This window comes from Myotis brandtii, unplaced genomic scaffold (assembly GCF_000412655.1).
Source record: "Myotis brandtii unplaced genomic scaffold, ASM41265v1 scaffold45, whole genome shotgun sequence".
In the NCBI taxonomy this organism is placed as follows: domain Eukaryota; kingdom Metazoa; phylum Chordata; class Mammalia; order Chiroptera; family Vespertilionidae; genus Myotis; species Myotis brandtii.
Genome location: NW_005367209.1, coordinates 5,356,700 through 5,375,580, shown reverse-complemented (window position 1 = coordinate 5,375,580; position 18,881 = coordinate 5,356,700). Strand labels below are relative to the sequence as shown.

Genomic DNA, 18,881 nt, shown 5'->3' with positions numbered 1-18,881 from the left:
CCGCGCGTCGACTGCCCGCTCACCGTTGGGAACGGAGATGCTCATAACACACTTCACCTAACCGCCACCTGCCCCACCCCGCGCAGACCCGATCAACGCCGGAAATGGCGTACAGGAAGGCGGCGCATCGGAAGTGGCATCACCGGGAGCGACGCCCTCTCAACCCGCTTTCCGGAAACATTTCTGCCCCGCGCTAGGCCAGCGGTCGGCAGATCGGGGCTCTCTCGGGCTTACAGCCCGCCTGGCTCAGCCAGGCCCTGGACAAGCCAGCTGTCTCTCCTGGCCCCTCCGGTAGTGGCGCCCGCCCCCGCCCCCCCAGGCGGAGGCCGATCCTGTCGGACCAAGTGCCCAGGGCAGCCACCCTTCCCAAGGGGCGAGCTGTAGTCTTGCCAGTCATTACCTCACAACTTCGCTCTGGAGCGGCCCCACTTTTTTTTTATTGCTTAAAATATTACAACGAGTAGGACATTTGTCTTTTTCCCCCCCTTGACCTTCCCCCACCCCCCAGTGTCTTGTGTCCATTGCTTATGCTTATATGCATGCACACAAGTCCTTTGGTTGATCTCTTACCCCCTCAACCCTCCCCAGCCTTCCTGCTGTAGTTTGACAGTCTGTTTAATGCTACTCTGCCTCTGTATCTATTTTTTTAAAAATTGATCTTTTTACAGAGAGGAAAGGAGAGGGATAGAGAGTTAGGAACATCAATGAGAGAGAAACATCACCAGCTGCCTCCTGCACACCCCCTACGGGGCATGTGCCCAAAACCAAGGTACATGCCCTTGACCGGAATTGAACCTGGGACCTTTGAGTCCGCAGGCCGACGCTCTATCCACTGGGCCAAACCGGTTAGGGCTCTGTATCTATTTTTGATCATCAGTTTATAATGGTCTTTATTATCAGCGGCCCCACTCTTGTACTTGTCTCCCTCTCCTAGGCCATCAGGCCTTGCCCAGGTAAGAGAGAGGTCTGCCCACAAGAAACACTTTGCCGCACGTGAAGCTTTTAAATGTCAGCTTTATTAAGGTATAATTTACATAAAAGTACAACTGGATGAGGTTTAACAAATGCAGTCTTGAACCATCACCTGTCTAGATAAACTGTTTTCATCACTCCAAAAACTCCATCAGGCCCCTCTGCTGCCAATCTCCTTCCGCCCAGGCAACATAAGGTAATGGTTACCCACTGGATACAGTGAGTTCTGAAGTCCAATCACTAGAACTCAAGTCCAGGTACAACAAAGAAACCAGTTATTTAATCCAAACATAAAATATAAAGGAAAAGGGATTGTAATAAAACAGCTTTCAGTGTGTAGGATGCCAATTTGTGACCTTGTAAGCACAATTACTGGGAATGTTTAAATAGCCTGTTTCACAACTGCTGGGCCTTTTCACTTTCTCGGTTGAACCCAACACCAGTAAGAGATAAGCCATTTTCATCCTTTATGGGAGTAAGTCTCAAATAAAGCTATTTATACTGGAGAAAAAATTTTTTGCAAACATACTCCTTGGGCCCTATCACAGACCTAGTCTCTTTTAAGTCTTGTAAAAGGTTCCCTAGGCTAAAGAAAGACTGCCTTGTAACATACTAGCCTTATAAACCAATATAACTGAGTGCATTAAGTTTCTGAAAAAGTGTTAGTTTTTGCTTACAAAAAAGACAAAATAATGAAACATATAGAATTTGTTCTATTATCCCATTCATTTCTTGAGCTCAAGTGAGCTCAAGTGAGAATACAAAAATAAATTTGACAACTGAATCTTCACAAATATCTTGTCACCTACTGCATTTGGAGTACTTTTTATGGCTATATCTAATGTATTTATATCTGGCTGCTCTAGATTGAAAAAAATATATATAACATTTACACAAAAAAAGGTAGCACTAATTGTGAATTCCCTAGGATACTTGCAACAGTCAAGGTTCAAATGAAGGCACTGTCCTGTGATATCTGAAATTCAAACAACTTTTATTTAAATTGAAAAAACCCCCACAATTATTAAAACTGCATTAATAGTCAAAACCCTTTGTTATAAAAATCCTAACAACTATTTCTATATAAGGCAGAAGTAGTTCTAGGTTAATAAGACCAGATTTGACTCGAGACTATGCTTTCAATTGTAAAGAATGGAAAATAGGTTATTTACAGAAAACATTATCTACATATGTACTCAGGTACAAATTTGGTGACAAAAGAGACTTTTAAAAGCATGTTGAAATCTCAGAAGCAGTTCTCAAAGAGCTTAGTTTTGTTTTCTTGGATTTTAAAACCGCCTAAGATCCTTCTTCATCCTCGATCTTGGGAGCCAGATAGTACTTTAAATGTCCCATATCAGCAATTTTATACTCTACAACTGAAAGAAGACAGGAACATGGGTTAATTACCGAGACGTATCATATACATACCTACAAAACAAGATTTAGCCCTCGCCGGTTTGCCCCAGTGGATAGAGTGTAGGCCTGTGGACCAAAGGGTCCCTGGTTCCATTCCCGGTCAGGGCACATGCCCCGGTTGCAGGCTCGATCCCCAGAGGGGGGGCATGCAGGAGGCAGCCGATCAATGATTCTCTCTCACCATTGATGTTTCTATCTCTCTCCCTCTCGCTTCCTCTCTGAAGTCAATAAAAATATATTTAAAAAACTAAACAAAACAAGATTTAACAAATTATCTTACCAAGGGGTACATCTGCAGACATACTGAGCGTTACTGTAGGAGACAGTGGAGTAGCTTTTGTAAAGAAGTTCAGATATCTCAGTGCAAAAGTTAGCTGGACTGGCTCATTCATCTCTATGGCAACCTAAGGGAAAAAGCAAATGATTCATCATACTGAAAAAAATGTCAAGAAAGTTACAACCTAGTCATTTATAATATACATAAAAAAAAAACTTTATTGATTACATCGGAGGGTGCTATGAAACTAATTTAGAAAACAGGTTAATAAAGCAAAACAACCAAGTATTAGCTTGTCTTTCTGTATATGAACCAAATCTCAGGTAACCAAATTAGGTGATAAGAGCATTATGGAAGTATCTCTACAAAATAAACCAGCTAATAAATAAAGGAATGAAATGTATTAATATATTACAACTCTGCAAAACATGACTTAATGAATCTAGACAATGACTATTTATAGGTGCTAAAAATCACAAAGGTATTCAGATACCTCATGACTCCTACCAAAAGTACATATCACCATCTATTAAGTATTCTTTGCTCTCCCACCCCTAAAACAAAGAAACCGTGAATATCAAGCCTCAAGAGCTGTAGCTACTAATTTATAGGAAATACAAGGTAGAGGAACATATTAATTGACATAAAGAATGAAACTGGCAAAATCCAGACTCTGCGAAGCTCAATGACAAATGACCTAGTTTCTTCAACAAGTGAAATTGTAATGGAGAGGCAAAAACAAATCGGAAAACCAATGGATTGAAAACAACTGCAATGCAATGTATGTACCTTCTTAAAATTTTGATTCAAGCAGTTCTAACATGACCAAGGAAATAGAAACACAAAATTTCCTTAATATTGAATAATTTTCTTATAGTATGTGGTAAAGTTTAATGTTTATACTCCAAGTAATATTAAAATGTTTACGGGTGAACTAATGTTAGAAAATTTTAAAAATCAAAGTTGGAAGGGGAGTGAAATGTAATTTAGGAAACAGAGCAAAGTTGCAATTAGTCCCTACAGTTTTGCTATTTAATAGACTTAATATGTGAAGGTGTATTACCATGATGTGCATTGAAATTATGGTTATAAGCTTATCTAGGTTGTATACATAATATGTTCATTTAGTGTGGGAGTGTTTTTATACAGATTTAAGGATAAATGTGAGCCCTGGCTAGGCAGCTCAGTTGGTTAGAGAACTGTCCTAAGGTTGCAGGTTTAATCCCCGGTCAGGGCACATATAAGAGTCAACCAAGGAACGCACACATAAATGGAACAACAAATCGATGCGCCCCCTCCCTTTAAAAATCAATTAAAAAGAAAAATAAAAGAATAAATCTGAAATAAATTAGTAAAAAACAACCCTTTTATTCTCTTATGGATTGTCAGCTTTACTGTTGGGCATTCAATATTAAAAATAAAGAATGGAGTTTACCTTTAAATGGAGTTTACCTTCATTTAATCTGTGGGCTGACTACTCAAGCAAGGGATAAGAAAATACCCAATCTTTACTATAAACTTACAATATGCCAGACACTGTGTTAAGCACTTTGAATGTTACATTTAATCCTAATAATCTTGAGATTAGGCCCTTTAATTGTTCTTGATTTACAGAATTAACTGATGTTCACAGGCTAGCAAGTTTTATTTTAGTACAATTAGCAAATTTTAGTTTATAACACTCTAAGAATCGGAAAAAAAACCCCCAAACACTTGATTACAAGAAAGCCTTATTTTAAGGACATTTCTTGGTTAAGTGTGGATTATACAGGAGCGCCCAACAGCTAGATTTTTACCCCTAATTAGACCCTGCTGTTGAGGTGTCCTGTGCTGAATTACTTGATAAAAGCAGAGTAAATACCTCCAGAAACCTACAGGTTAGACACCTAGCTTCTCAATCCTATTCTTAAGAGTATGTGTGGGTTTGATACACCAACACATTGTTCAGTGATTTATAAAGCAAACACTGAATTTGCATTCCCTGCTTACAAATTATAAATTAGATGGCACTTATAAATCACTTGCAGATTTCAACAGTATCTTCCACTTTTTACAAATTGTAAAAATGCAATTTTGTCTATTTTTCTTTAGAGTTTTCTCTAATTTTTAGTATTTACCTTGCTATAGAGAGAATGTTTGTCATGTCCCTCCTCCCCCTTTAATGTTAAAACTGAATCCCCAATGTTATGCTATTCGAGGTGGGGCCTTCATGAATAGGATTATGTCCTTATAAGAGACACCAGCCCAGCTGGTGTGGTTCAGTGGTTGAGTATCGAACTATGAAACAAGAGGTCATGGTTTGATTCCCAGTCAGGGCACACTTTCCCGGGGTTACAGGCTAGATCCCCAGTAGAAGGTGTGCAGGAGACAGCCAATCAAATGAGTCTCATCATTGATGTTTCTACCTCTCTGAAACAGTAAAAAGAAAAGACCCTAGGAAGCTCCCTTGCCCCTTCCACCAGGTGAGAAGGCTGCGGTCTATGAATCAAGAAGCAGGTCCTCACCAGACACCAAAAGGGCCAGCCTCCAAAACTGTGGGAAATAAAATTCCATTGCTTATAAGCAATCAGGTTTATGATATTTGGTTATAGCAGCCCAAACAGACTAACCCAATATTAAGCAGTGTTCTAATTCTCTTCCAAGTATTTTTTTTCTGTTTACTTTAAAACTACTTACAGCTTCCTCTTCTTTATCAACATTACTTGTTTGTGACAACTTAATATTTCCATTTCCAAGTTCCCCACTGGCAGAGAATTTCACTCCATCTTTTGCACAGGAAATTACAACAGCATCTCCAATATGACTGAGATCTCGGCATATACGCGCAAATTCACCAGAAGGCATCTTTACTACACAGCTATACTCCTGTTCCTATAAAACAAAACAAAATGAAACAACAAAAAACCCTTAAAGATCAATTACTGGGAATTAAAGATTTGGTAGGTACCATCTAATCAGCATCCAAACAAGAACTCAGAATTACTTTGAAACTTATTGTGTGACTTAAAGCACTCCAACCACTTAAAAAAGAAATGCAGATCTGAAACAAGTACATTATAAGAATAATTATACTAAGAAAACAAAGTAGAGCTTAAAACTTTTAACAGTAAAGTCGAGGGAAGTAGCGCTTCCCCAAATCACCCTTCAGGGCTAAATCAAGAGGGCATTTGAGCCCGACCTGCATGGCTCAGTGGCTGAACGTGGACCTATGAACCAGGAGGTCATGGTTCCATTCCAGGTCAGGGCACATGCCTGGGTTGTGGGCTCAATCCCCCGTGTGGGGGATGCAGGAGGCAGCCGACCAATGATTCTCATCGCTGATATTTTTCTATTTCTCTTTCCTCCCCCCTCCTCTCTGAAATCAATAAAAATACATTTAAAAAAAAAAGAGGCATTAGACTATGGCATAAGAACAAAGATGGTGCAAGCGTGACTACTGCTTTCCAGATAAAAGAATTTTAGATATTCCAACACTACTTCTCTCCTTTAATGTTGATAAACTTAATAAATGTTTGCCCCCTGGTTCTAAAATCTAATCTTAATACGCATTCAGCAACAATGAAGTCAACCAATGATCCATTTTTTAAGAGTATTGTAACTCCACTTTGGAACATGCACCAGCAGATATATAGTTGTTAGGAAGTAGGCTTTAAATTACATTAACATATCTTAGGTAGCTATCATGTACAGTACACTCAATCAGAAACTGATACTCACTGGAATTCCAAGTTGTTCAACATCCAAATCCATTAACTTCATTTCATAGTCTGAAACCTTTTCTTGGTCTACCAAAAGAAAGCAAACATTGTTGAAGAAAAGCATGTAAGCTTCTAACTATGATGAAGTAAATCTTATAAGCCTCAAAAAACATTATTTTAGATTTCTCACAGCTTTGAAAATACTGATGCTGCATTTTAATTTTCTCCAGGATAACTCAGTAGAAGAGTATAACCTACTTGGAGCTTCAAATACTAGTGCCAAGGTGTCCGCATTATCTTCAGCCCTTAGGGTAATGATGTCTTCGTTGCCAGCACATTTTAGTATCTTGGACATGCTAGAACAGAGACGACACAGGATTTAAAATTGATGTATAAGAACAAGAAAAGGCCTCTTTTTTTCCTTTTTTTTTTTGGTAATAAAAGACCAGAAATAAGTTATTGTCCCCAAGTAAGGAGACAAGTAATTTATGAGAAATTCAAATCCAAGATTAAATTAAAATTCAAGATCGTTAGCTCCTCTGATTCAAACAGTCCCTCTGTTCAAACTACAAGACAAGTTACTTTCAAGGCTACATTTTTGTATAACCCTCCTCCTTGTTGTTTTTACAACTCAGGGATAGTTAATAGAAAGTCCTCCCTCACTCTTCAAACAAGCCACTTTTGAACTCTTCATAACTCTTGCTCTAAGAATGGTTTGCAGGCTTTGAAAAAATACTGGTAAGATGCCCTAACTGGTTTGGTTCAGTGGATAGAGCATTAGCCTGCAGACTGGAAGGTCCCAAGTTCTATTCCGGCCAAGGGCATGTACCTTGGTTGCGGGCACATCCCCAATAGGGGGTGTGCAGGAGGCAGCTGATCGATAGTTTCTCTCTCATCGATGTTTCTAAATAAAATGTATTTTTAAAAAAATACTGGTAAGACACCTCCCTAAGACATCTGTCTGGATTATCTCCTAAATAACTAACAAACTGCAAGCCCCTTAAGTCTGCTCAATTTCAACCTCCAAACCCCCTCCCTTTCTTGTCACCTAGCAACAGCAGCCATTACACTTTAAAAGAGCAGCTGCTGTTTATTTTTTGCCCTTGTATTGATCAGCAATACGCCCGCCCTTTCCTTTCTGGAAAAGTAAAATAAACTCTCTATACATATCTATCTCTTCTTTTAGTTGTGAACTCTTTCACAGCCCGCATCACCCGCCAAGAGCTTAACAATCCACACCATGTTGATTGTTAGAGGTTCAGCCATTTAACAAGGAGTTACCATTTTTAGCCATGGGCTGAGGAATTGGCAAGTTAGGTAAATATACTACTACAGGGCGACCTGTAAACCGGTCCAGCCACTTCGGAATGCAATCTGGCAGTTAAATTCGAAAAAGCTCACAGCCTGCCACCAGTAATCTCCACTTCTGAATATAAACGAAAAAGCAGTATATTCCGAGTTGCAGATCCTTTTAGTGGCTGAGTAAATTATTGGACCACGACGACCATTAAAAACAATATGCTGCTATTAAAAGACATGGCAGCCCCTCAGTCAGTGGGAGGGGGCTGCTCCCAACCTCGCTTCTTAACTTTTCATATAAATGAATTTATATGAGAGACCTTGACTGTGCTGTGAAAAGCCCATTTATTAACGCGTGCACCTTTACTGAAAAAGCAAAGCAGGCCAATACCTCCGGCTGATGAAGCGCGGACGGGCTCTCAGCTCCTCTGAGGAGCCAGCCAGGCAGGGTCTTTACCCTCCTGTCTATAGGTTTCGAAACTCCTCTGCTGACTATTTGGGCAGAGATGAATTCTCAGGATCCCCTTCACTTTGTTGTGGCCCCCTCAGAATCCACGAGAAGCACCTGGCAGCTGGCGTCTCCGCTTGGGGAATAAAACTGCCCCCCGCCCCCCTGCACTCTCTCATTAGGGAGCTTTTCAACCATTTGCTCTAAGTACCCTTGGTGAGCGAAGAGAATGGCTTGTTATTTACAAGCTGGCTGTAAATTGCCCACCCTGTTTGGCCCTGTTTTAACTTTCCCCATTTTCCCTGCCCTAGAATCCCGCAACAGCACGTAGAGTGGGACAATTATTTCTCATAAGGTTTTAAAACTTTAAACACGTGTATATATATACACTAGATAGTGATCAAAAAGTTGAAAGCCACTGCCCTGGAGAAATCTCTTCTCAAGTTCAAGAGGGTGATCCCCACAACTTTGTAATAAAAAACCAGAAATAAGCTATGGTCCCTAAGTAAGGAGACAAGTAGGGAACACGATAAAGCGGTCAAAGCCATCCACGACTGGGGGCGGGCTAGAAGGGGGGGGGGTCAATGAGGGGAAAAAAGGAAACATATGTAATACTTTCAACAATAAAGCTCTTAAAAAATAAGTGTAAGTCACCCGTGACCATGGTTTCTCAGTCAAGGCCACCGGCACCTAATGCCCAAAAGGGCTCTGGAAGAGTGTCTTCCTAGCAGCCCGGGGAAGCCCGTCACTTTCCCGCCACCGCCCGCTTTGTGACTCCGGCGCGGAAAGAGCGAGTTCCCGCCTCAGCCAGCGCGGGCTTTCGGAAGCGCGCGCTCCACGGGGTCCCGCCCCCAGGCCCAGCAGGCCAATGCGAGGGCGGGATGGCCCACGCCAGCCAATGAAGGGCCAGCTCAGAGGAGCTCCCGCCAAGAGGGGGAGGGAATGGGAGCGAGGGGCCCGGGGCCCGGCTCCCCCACCGCTCCCGGGCTCACCTGGTGAGGTTCACACCCATGGCCAGGTTACGGTCGCAGCGGTACGTGTCGAAGCCCTCAGACCGCAGGGTGAGCTGCACCAAAGAGACGTGGGACGAGTCCATGCTCTGCAGGTTCACGCCGCTCGAGCTGATGTCCCAGCAGGCCTCATTGATGAGGTCCTTAAGCGCCTCCAGCACCTTTTTCAGGATGGAGCCCTGGACCAGGCGCGCTTCGAACATGGTGGCGGAGTCGCAACGACGCGGCTAGAGGCGAAGTGAAGGAGGAGGAGTAGCCGGCCTAGGCTTGACAGAGCGAGCGAGCTGCCGCAGCGGTGAGAGCCTGAGACCAAGGACGATCACCAGAACGCTCCGCTCGCAACCGTTTAATACCGCCGGGTCTGCGAGCGTGCACTCTCCGCCTCTACGTCCCGTGATCGTACGTCACCACGCTGCCCCGCCCACACGTGGGCGGGAGGTTCCAGGGCTAATCGTGTGCCTAGTTCGCGCTAAGCCCGCCCCCCTTGGACGTCCATTGGAGGATGAGGGCGGGAGGGAGGGATAGGAACGCTGCGCCTTCGGGGGCGGGCGGAACGTCGTCTGGTGGGTGGGATTGACAGCCTTTTAGTCACTCTGCGGAGTCTGAGCGCTGGACAAGTCCGGGCATCACTGAGGCTCAGGCCCGGGATCCCCGCGCTCCGGTTTTGTGTAGTCGCCTCAGCCCCCTGCTTCGGGGATAGAGAGTTGCCAGCCCCGAGAGTGAAAGTGAAACAAATCAAGCCCATCGGGAGGGAAAGACGCCCTGGAGCCTGAGGAAAACATTTGCTTTAAGTGTGCACTTTATTTTTGCTGTCGTAGAAGCGATGTGGTACTAAAAGTCAAACGATGTGAAGGTGTGCAGTTATGATAACAAAATGACCTCAGCTCCCACCACCTTCTCTTTAACACCCTTCCACGCACACACCGAGCTCGTGTCACAATCGTTTCTGTATACAGCTTTCTAAGCTGCTTTTTCTATAAATACACGTTTTAGAAAAACAAAACTGGGTTCATACCGTTAACATTTCTGCAATGTACTTAATAAAGTATATTTAATTTTATGCCACGTACATGTTTTGGTGGTGGTTGTTGTTGTTTTATGAATACCTTTTAAAAAGATGGAGTAACACAGGCATACCTCGGAGATAATTGCGGTTCCTTCCATACCACGGCAATGAAGCCGGAAAGGCAGTGAAGAGTGATGTTTTTGCAGGTAGAGGGTTTGCCACACCTGTGGGAGGCAATAAAGCGAATCGCAATAAAACGAAGCTTATCTGTATCTTAGGTTTGCAAACTAATTTACCAATTTCTTGTAATTACAAACACCTTTGGGCACGTAGGTGGTTTTTCAAGATCAACTCCTTGAACTAGCATTGCTGGGTGGAAGAGTATACACATTAAATATTTGATTCTTGTTGTTTTTTTAATCCTTATTGTTGAAAGTATTACATAGGCCCCCTTTTCCCCCCATTGACTCCCTCCAGCCCCCACCCCCCAGGCCTTCACCACCCTATTGTCTGTGTCCATGGGTTATGCATATATGCATACAAGGTCTTTGGTTGACTACCTCCCACTCACCCACCCTCCCCCGCCTTCCCTCCCAGATTCCGAACTCTGTTCCATGCTTCCATGTCTCCGGATCTGGATCCACTCCGTTCATCAGTTTTTTTATTTTGTTAGATTCCACATAAGAATGAGATCATGTGATACTTGTCTTTCTCTGACTTATTTCACTTCGCATACTCTCCAGGTCCCTTCATGCTGTCTCAAAAGGTAAGAGATTCTTGTTTTTTACTGCTGCATAGTATTCCATTGTGTAGATATACCACAGCTTTTTTATACACATGACTACTGATGGGCACTTGGGCTGTTTCCAGATCTTAGCTATTGTAAATTGTGCTGCTATGAACATAGGAGTGCATACATTCTTTCTAATTGGTGTTTCAGGTTTCTTAGGATATATTCCTAGGAGTGGGATCGCTGGGTCAAATGGTAGTTTCATATTTAATTTAAAAAATATATATATTTTAGCCCTAACCGGTTTGGCTCAGTGGATAGAGCGTCGGCCTGCGGACTGAAGGGTCCCAGGTTCGATTCTCGTCAAGGGCATGTACCTTGGTTGCAGGCACATCCCTAGTGGGGGGTGTGCAGGAGGCAGCTCATCGATGTTTCTGACTATCCCTCTCCCTTCCTCTCTGTAAAAAATCAATAAAATATATTTAAAATATATATATATATTCACTTTGGAGAAGTGTCTATTTAGGTCCTTTGCCCATTTTTTAATTGGATTGTTTGTCTTCCTTTTGTTAAGCTGCTTGAGTTTCTTATATTTTTTGGATATTAAACCTTTATCAGATGTATCACTGCCAAATATGTTCTCCCATACAGTGGGCTCCCTTTTTGTTTTATTGATGGTTTCTTTTGCTGTGCAGAAGCTTTCTATTTTGATGTAGTCCCATTTGTTTATCTTCTCCTTTGTTTCCTTTGCCCTAGGAAATGTATCTGTAAACAAAATATTTGATTACTGTTGCTAAATTGACCTCTAAAGATTGCAATTTATATCCTAGCCAAGACTAAGAGCATGCTCATTTCCCCTGATTTTTCTAACTATAGAAATTTTCATTTATGTGAAAATTTCAATTTGCATATTTAAAAAGTGTTACACAAAATAAATAAATAAAAAGTGTTACAGGTTGGACATTTTTCATATATATCTTGACCATTGCAATTTATAGTTTTTCCATTAAACTGTCTTTTTCACATGGATTAAAAGGAGCACTTTTGTCCTCGCTGGTTTGGCTCAGTGGATAGAGTGTCGACCTGCAGACCGGAGAGTCCCAGGTTCGATTACAGTCAAGGGCACATGCCTGGGTTGCGGGCTCGGTCCAACGTGCAGGAGGCAGCCAATCAACGATCCCTCTCATCATTGATGTTTCTATCTCTCTCTTCCTCTCTGAAATCAATAAAAACATATTTTAAAAAATAATAAAATGGTTGATTCAGTTAAGGAAAAAAATTATTGCCTCACTGTCATGAGCAAGGTGCAGTGTTGTTTTTTTAAAGGAGCACTTTATATGTTAAGCATTCCCCATTATATATATTCTTCCCCCAGCTTCATTATTTCTTTTTCCCTTTCATTGCAGCATTTTTCTTTAGTTGCACTTGATATTTTATCTTGGTCTGTATAATTCCTTAGTTTTTCTACTATGTGTCAAGGATGGATTTAGCTTTACTTCATCATGTTCAGAGAATTTTGAGTCCTGAATCAGAAGATTCATGTATTTCATTAAGTCCAGAATAATCTCAACCATATGGCTTCAAATATTACCTTTTCTACTCTATTCTCTTCCTCTGTTATTTCTATTAGATGCATCTATTTCACGGAATTTTAAAAAAATATATCTTTATTGATTTCAGAGAGGAAGGGAGAGGGAGAGTTAGAAACATCAATGATGAGAGAGAATCATTGATTGGCCGCCTCCTGCACGCTCCCTACTGGGGATAGAGCCTGCAATGGAAGCATGTGCCCTTGACCGGAATCGAACCAGGGTCCCTTGAGTCTACAGTCCAGCGCTCTATCCACTGAGCCATACCAGCTAGGGCAGGGGGGGGGGTGTTCCCGTTTTATTGAGGTATAATTGACATAATAGAACTCAAAAGTCTTTGATGTATCTGGAACACATTGAACAATGGGGAGAGTGGTGCAAAGTGATTTTGCAAACAAAGGCAGGGGTGAAATCTTATAGGACTTTGCAAGCCCTCTATAAACGCATGGGGAAGTTATCAAAAGAAGGTCTTTGACATGATCCAATGTGTGTTTTAAGACGATCACTTTAACATCTGGAAGTGGTGCTATTCCAATTAGTGAGAGAAAGAATGAATTAAGTAAATTATGACCAAACAATTGGTTAAACTTCTAGACTCTTCCTAGTAACTGTTCACTGAAATAAATTCCAGGTAAAAATTTAAATAAATGTAAACCAAATAAGAAATGGAAAAGTAGGCTCTGGGGGGTGGCTCAGTTGGTTAGAGAACCATCCCAATATGCCAATGTTTCAGGTTTGATTAGGGCACATATAGGAATCAATCAATGAATGCATAAATAACTGGAACAAGAAATCAATGTTTCTTTCTCTCAAATCAATAAATTTTAACAAAGATTTGGGAAAGTATTTTAGTAAGTAATTATGAGATCTTGCTGTGGCTTCTAAACATATAAGGCAAAAAACCCCATACAACATAAGTTTTAAAACTTCAGTATGCCTAAGAGCACTGTGTTCGTTCATATACTTGGTTTCCATGACACAGAACCCAATTCAAACTAAGAGAAAAGGGGAATTAAAGCATCTAAACAAAAGCCAGAGGTTCCTGGCTTCCAGTGTTCTTAGTAAATGTATGAATAAAAATGGTTGGCCATATTAATAAAGAAATATAAATTAAACCTACCAAATTAATAAAAGTTGTGCTAACACCCACTTGTTAGGAAGGATTCAAGAAAGTGGGCACTTTCATGCATTAAAGATCTCTCTATATAAAAGGCTAAGTGACCGTCTGCGACTGTCCAGTACCTATGACACCCACTGATCACCAGGGGGCAGACGCTCAATGCAGGAGCTGCCGAGCTGCCGTGACTTGCACCCAGGAACCAGAGAGGAGGGAGCCTGATTCCTCCTGGGGCTGCGCGATTCCACCTTCGGCCATGGGTTATGTTGTTCCTGGGGCACTGTTGGCCCCAAATCTGGTTTACTGCACACTTGCGTTTGTGTTCCACACCCTGTACAACACAACTATGCAGAGTGTCCTCTTGGATTCCGGGACCCCTCGGGGGATGTTGGAGAGCCGGTTTTGGCCCAATCCCCACAGGCCAGGCCAAGGGACCCAACCTGCCGGAGGGACCCTACTCACCCCACAGACACCCTTCAAGCCACGGCGCTGCCCCAGGAATTCTAATTAATTTCCTTTCAATGTGCACAAATCCGTGCACCAGGCCACTAGTAGGAGTATAAATAGGCATAATTTTTCTGGCGGTAATTTGGAAATGTGTATGGAAAGCCTTAGAATGTTATTTATTCTTTGGCACAGAAAGTTAATCTCTAAGATTGTTTTCCTAAAGAAGTAATTAGAGGTACTTACCAAGATGAGGCATGTTTAAGAATTTCTTAGAGAGTTATGAATAATTCCCCTAAAATTGGAAATAACCTTGAGTTCTAATATGTTCTTTCTTAGGTAAATTATAATAAATCTGCAAGATTAATGGAATATAACCTTTTTAAAAAAATTATTGATTGATTTTCTTAGAGAGAGGAATGGGGAGGGAGAGGAACATGGAGAGGGAGAGACATTGATTTGTTGTTCCACTTACTTATGCATTTGCTGGTTGATTCTTGTATATGCCCTGATGGGAACTTGCAACCTTGTCATATGGGGACAATGCTCTAACCAACTGAGCAACCTGTCTAGGACCTCATATAGCCTTTCAAATACCATTCTTAAAGGGCATTTAATGATAAAAAGAAAAGTCAGGTTATGAAACAGTACAAACAATAGTATTCCAATTTTCTAAAATGCTTATATCTGGGTGTAAGTGGACAGAAAATAGGATGAAAAGGCAAGAATATAAATATTGGGGAATGTTGGAGATAGAAGAGGGTATGGGGGGATAAATGGTGATGGAAGGAGACTTGACGTGGTGAACACACAATACAATATGTATTATAGAATTGTACATCTGAAACCTATATAATTTTATAAACAGACTAGAGGCCTGGTGCACAAAATTTGTGCACTCCAGGGAGGGGTCCCTCAGCCTGGCCTGTGCCCTCTTGCAGTCCAGGACCCCTTGGGGGATGTCTGCCTGCTGACCCCCAGAGGGATCGGGCCAAAGTCGGCAGTCAGACATCCCTCTTGCAGTCTGGGACCCCTCGCTCCTTACTGCCCCCTGCAGCGGAGGCGGAAGAGGCTCCCGCCACTGCCACTGTGCTCGCCAGCCGTGAGCCCGGCTTCTGACTGAGCAGCACTTCCCTGTGGGAGCGCAATGACCACCAAGGGGCAGCTCCTGCATTGACCGTCCGCCCCCTGGTGGTCAGTGTACATCATAGTGATCAGTCATTCTGCTGTTCAGTTGATTTGCATATTAGGGTTTTATTATATAGGACTAGAGGCCCAATGCCCGAAATTTGTGCAAGAGTAGGCCTTCGCAGCCGCGGCTGCCTGGATCCCTCCCTTGCAGCTGTGGGGGTGCAGCCCCGGCTTCATCCCGGAAGGACGTCTGGTCTAATTAGCATATTATGCTTTTATTATTATAGATGTTGCCTCAATAAATTCAATAAAAAAGTTTAAAAAAGAATATAAATATTAACAGTAATTATCTGTGGCCGATGGTACCACAAATGATTTTAATACTTTTCATTGTACTTTTCTGCATTTTCTACAGTGTCTTCATCAACCATACGTTGTTGCTCAGAATGTGTCAATGAATATTGGGGAAAAAGAAACTATTTTATATAAATTCTGACCAATTTCTTTACAAGGTAATATCATGTATTAGAGTGATTCTCAATCCTGGCTGCAATTAAACTCACCTTGGGATTTTAACAACAACAAAAATCTATTTCCTCTTCGGTGCTTTCCAGAGATTGTTATGCAGCTCAGTTGGTGGGCCCTCTGTTAGTATTTTTGAGAAGCTCTCCAGTTAATTCTAATGAATAATCAAGACTGAAAATTACTATTTCAGCATGTGTGGTCAATAGATGAATAATTGTGCTGAAAGCCACCTGCCCCCACCATGTAGACCAGTTGTTTGAAAAAGACCAAAGGTTTGTCAGAGGAAACTGACATTATAGTTTACGTGGACTGTCTAATAATCTAATAGGTCTGTAAGTTTGTGGGTGTACAGGATTTGCATTATTTTTGAAAATATATCTTTTAATTGATTTCAGAGAGGAAGGGGAAGGGAGAGAGAGAAAATCACCGATTGGCTGCCTCATGCATGCCCCCCGCTGGGGATTGTGCCCACAACCTGGACATGTGCCCTTGACCAGAATCGAACCTGGGACCCTTCAGTCCACAGGCCAACACTCTATTCACTGAGCCAAACTGAGTAGGTCAGGATTTGCATTCTTGAAACTTTAAGAAGTTTGTCAATTCTGCCTCGTTCATTCTCGATTCCATTTTTGCATGTCATCTCATTAAACAATTAATGAGGTTTTAGCTGAGATCACTTATCAAACTAAGAACTAGAAAGGTAATATGAAGGGCAGGATAAAGAGCAAATAAAACCTGTTTTTGTTTATTGATGATTCTTTAAACAATAAATTGCTTATTATATAGGACTAGAGGCCCAATGCCCGAAATTTGTGCAAGAGTAGGCCTTCGCAGCCTATTCCCCTCTAAGAGAGGACAAATACTATTCAGGGAACTGAATAATTTTCTTGCCACTTGTACCAATGCAATATCAAGAAAGGGGGAGGTATTTTTTATTATAAAATAATAATTATAGTAACAGCTGCCCACTCATGCTGAGCTCACAGTCAGCTTGCACATTCTGGGAGATGAAGAATCTCGTGCTAGTTAGTTCTACTAATCAAAATAACATCTCCAAATAATGGAACTAACCAAGAAGTGCAATGAAATCGCTGTATATAAGATATGCCACAAACCTGGAAGAAATGACCCTAAAAGAAAGTGCTAATATGAGGAAGAAAAGAAAAATCAGGGATAGAGGAGGAGATGGAAGGTAATGTCAAGGAACAAAATTCTTCTTTGGGCTGCAGGTGGGGGAGATTTTTATTATTTGTTTCTTTCTACAATTGATGGATAAGCCCTAAAGCTGCCCTAAAGGTTTACTGGCATGACTTCCAAAGGTCTGAGTACCTGACCCCTCTTTTCCACAGCACTGACTTCAAGAATGTACGTGGTGGGCGTTCAGTTAGTCTGATGGGCCGAGTGTTATGGATGAGAAATTTCTTCAGGCCAAATTGTAGGGGGTTATTTACTTTAGTAATCATACTGAACCTCTGATCTAAGTGAACTGGTTCTCCAACCTCCTTTGTATTAGGTTGGGTTTGAAAAGGAACAGCTGAGCTTCTGGAAGGACTGATGTGATGTTTATTCACTCAGATGTGACCTCTCACAATTATGTACCCTAAAGGTGAGGATCTGGACACCAGCACCTTCACCTGTCTCAAGAGGATGACCTTTGTGGCACTCTCTGCGTTCGTGTCCTTCTAGGTTTTTTAGGTAATAAACCTTGCTTAATTTACTCAAGAAGTGACCACTGAAGAGTCAAAAACGGTGATCACACAGTTCTCAACAGATTAGGAGTTTTAAAATTAGCATCAGCATGTTATTTATTTTTACAAATAACATGAAAACAAAAGACAAAATAAAACACAAAAAGCAAAGCTTTATGTAAATAATTTACAGAGGTAAATAATAAACTGAAGGGAGTGGCCTGTTTCTCCAAATAAACCCAAACAAGTATTTGTGCAATGTTGTTAATATGAAAGAAAACATAATCTGTGTTCAGTGTTCTTCCACATCCATTTTACTGTCACTGTGAAGGACTGTTAACAGGAACTTGGAAATATACTCTTACAGAAATCTAGAATTCTATTTTTTAAAATATATTTTATTGATTTTTTACAGAGGGGAAGGGAGAGGGATAGAGAGTTAGAAACATCGATGAGAGAGAAACATTGATCAGCTGCCTCATGCACCCCCCCTACTGGGAGTGTGCCCACAACCAAGGTACATGCCCTTGACCGGAATCAAACCTGGGACCCTTCAGTCCGCAGGCCGACGCTCTATCCACTGAGCCAAACCAGTTAGGGCTAGAATTCTATTTTCTCCAAAACTCACAGTTCAGATCAAAATTTCTTATACAAAACTGTAATTCTTTTGTGTGCAAGCTTCTCTCCTTGTTAAATTACAATATGCTTAAGGACATAGACCTCATTTTATGCTTGTTTTACATCACAAGGCAGCGAATGAGGACCACTGGAGGCGATGCTTAAGCAACATAGGTTAGTATGGGCTTTGGTAAGAATCAGATCTGGCCCTAGCCGGTTTGGCTCAGTGGCCTGTGCACTGAAGGGTCCCAGGTTCAATTCTGGTCAAGAGCACATGCCTGGGTTGCTGGCTCAATCCCCAGTGGGGGGCGTGTAGGAGGCAGCCAATCAGTGATTCTTTCTCATCATTGATGTTTCCCTCTCTCTCACTCTCCCTTCCTTTCTGAAATCAATAACTAAGTATTTAAAAGAATCAGATCTGTGTTCCAATTCTTAGTGGACACTTTCTAGTTGTGAAACCTTGGTTAAATAATTTTCCTTTAGGAGAAAATTTAAATCCTTTCAACAAATACTTAAGCTGTGTCAAGTACCTAAGGGAGCCCTAACCGGTTTGGCTCAGTGGATAGAGCGTCAGCCTGGGGACTGAAAGGTCCCAGGTTCTATTCCGGCCAAGGGCATGTATCTTGGTTGCGGGCACATCCCCAGTGGGAGGTGTGCAGGAGGCAGCTGATCAATGTTCCTTTCTCATCGATGTTTCTAACTCTCTATCTCTCTCTCTTCCTCTCTGTGAAAAATCAATAATATATATATATTTTTAAAAAGTACATAAGGGATTTGGCTCTGAACAAAGTTGGCAGTATTACTGTCCAAAACAGGCCCAGAAGACAGAAATTTGAAAAAACGCGGAAGATCTTCTCTGCCAAGCTTTGTGCATATTAAATGAGATAGACTTAAGCCATTACTTGGTTCA

At 41.7% G+C, this 18,881-nt stretch overlaps 2 protein-coding genes across 2 annotated transcripts in view; both read right to left on the bottom strand.

Annotated features, from left to right (window-relative positions):
• The window catches only part of TMEM230 (transmembrane protein 230), a 12,137-nt gene extending 12,021 nt beyond the window's left edge, over nucleotides 1–116 (bottom strand). The window contains exon 1 of the mRNA XM_005874672.2: nucleotides 24–116. The gene's annotated coding sequence lies outside the window, so the exon portion shown is untranslated. The remainder of the gene's footprint in view (nucleotides 1–23) is intronic.
• An 880-nt stretch (nucleotides 117–996) lies between these two features.
• On the bottom strand, nucleotides 997–9,603 carry PCNA (proliferating cell nuclear antigen). The gene is made up of 6 exons (XM_005874671.2): nucleotides 9,106–9,603; nucleotides 6,625–6,722; nucleotides 6,386–6,453; nucleotides 5,345–5,539; nucleotides 2,672–2,795; nucleotides 997–2,351 (listed from the first exon to the last, which is right to left on the bottom strand). The coding sequence occupies exons 1-6, from the start codon at nucleotides 9,324–9,326 to the stop codon at nucleotides 2,272–2,274; spliced, it is 786 nt and encodes a 261-aa protein (XP_005874733.1). The 5' UTR covers nucleotides 9,327–9,603; the 3' UTR covers nucleotides 997–2,271.
• Between the last annotated feature and the right edge of the window lie 9,278 nt (nucleotides 9,604–18,881).

Excerpts from the sequence above, each read along its gene's own strand:
- PCNA (XM_005874671.2), bottom strand. The coding sequence starts at position 9,326 with ATGTTCGAAGCGCGCCTGGTCCAGGGCTCCATCCTGAAAAAGGTGCTG. Across the intron at positions 6,454-6,624 it reads ACTAGTATTTGAAGCTCCAA|ACCAAGAAAAGGTTTCAGAC; the intron begins GTAGGTTATACT and ends TTCTTTTGGTAG. Across the intron at positions 5,540-6,385 it reads TTGAACAACTTGGAATTCCA|GAACAGGAGTATAGCTGTGT; the intron begins GTGAGTATCAGT and ends TTTGTTTTATAG.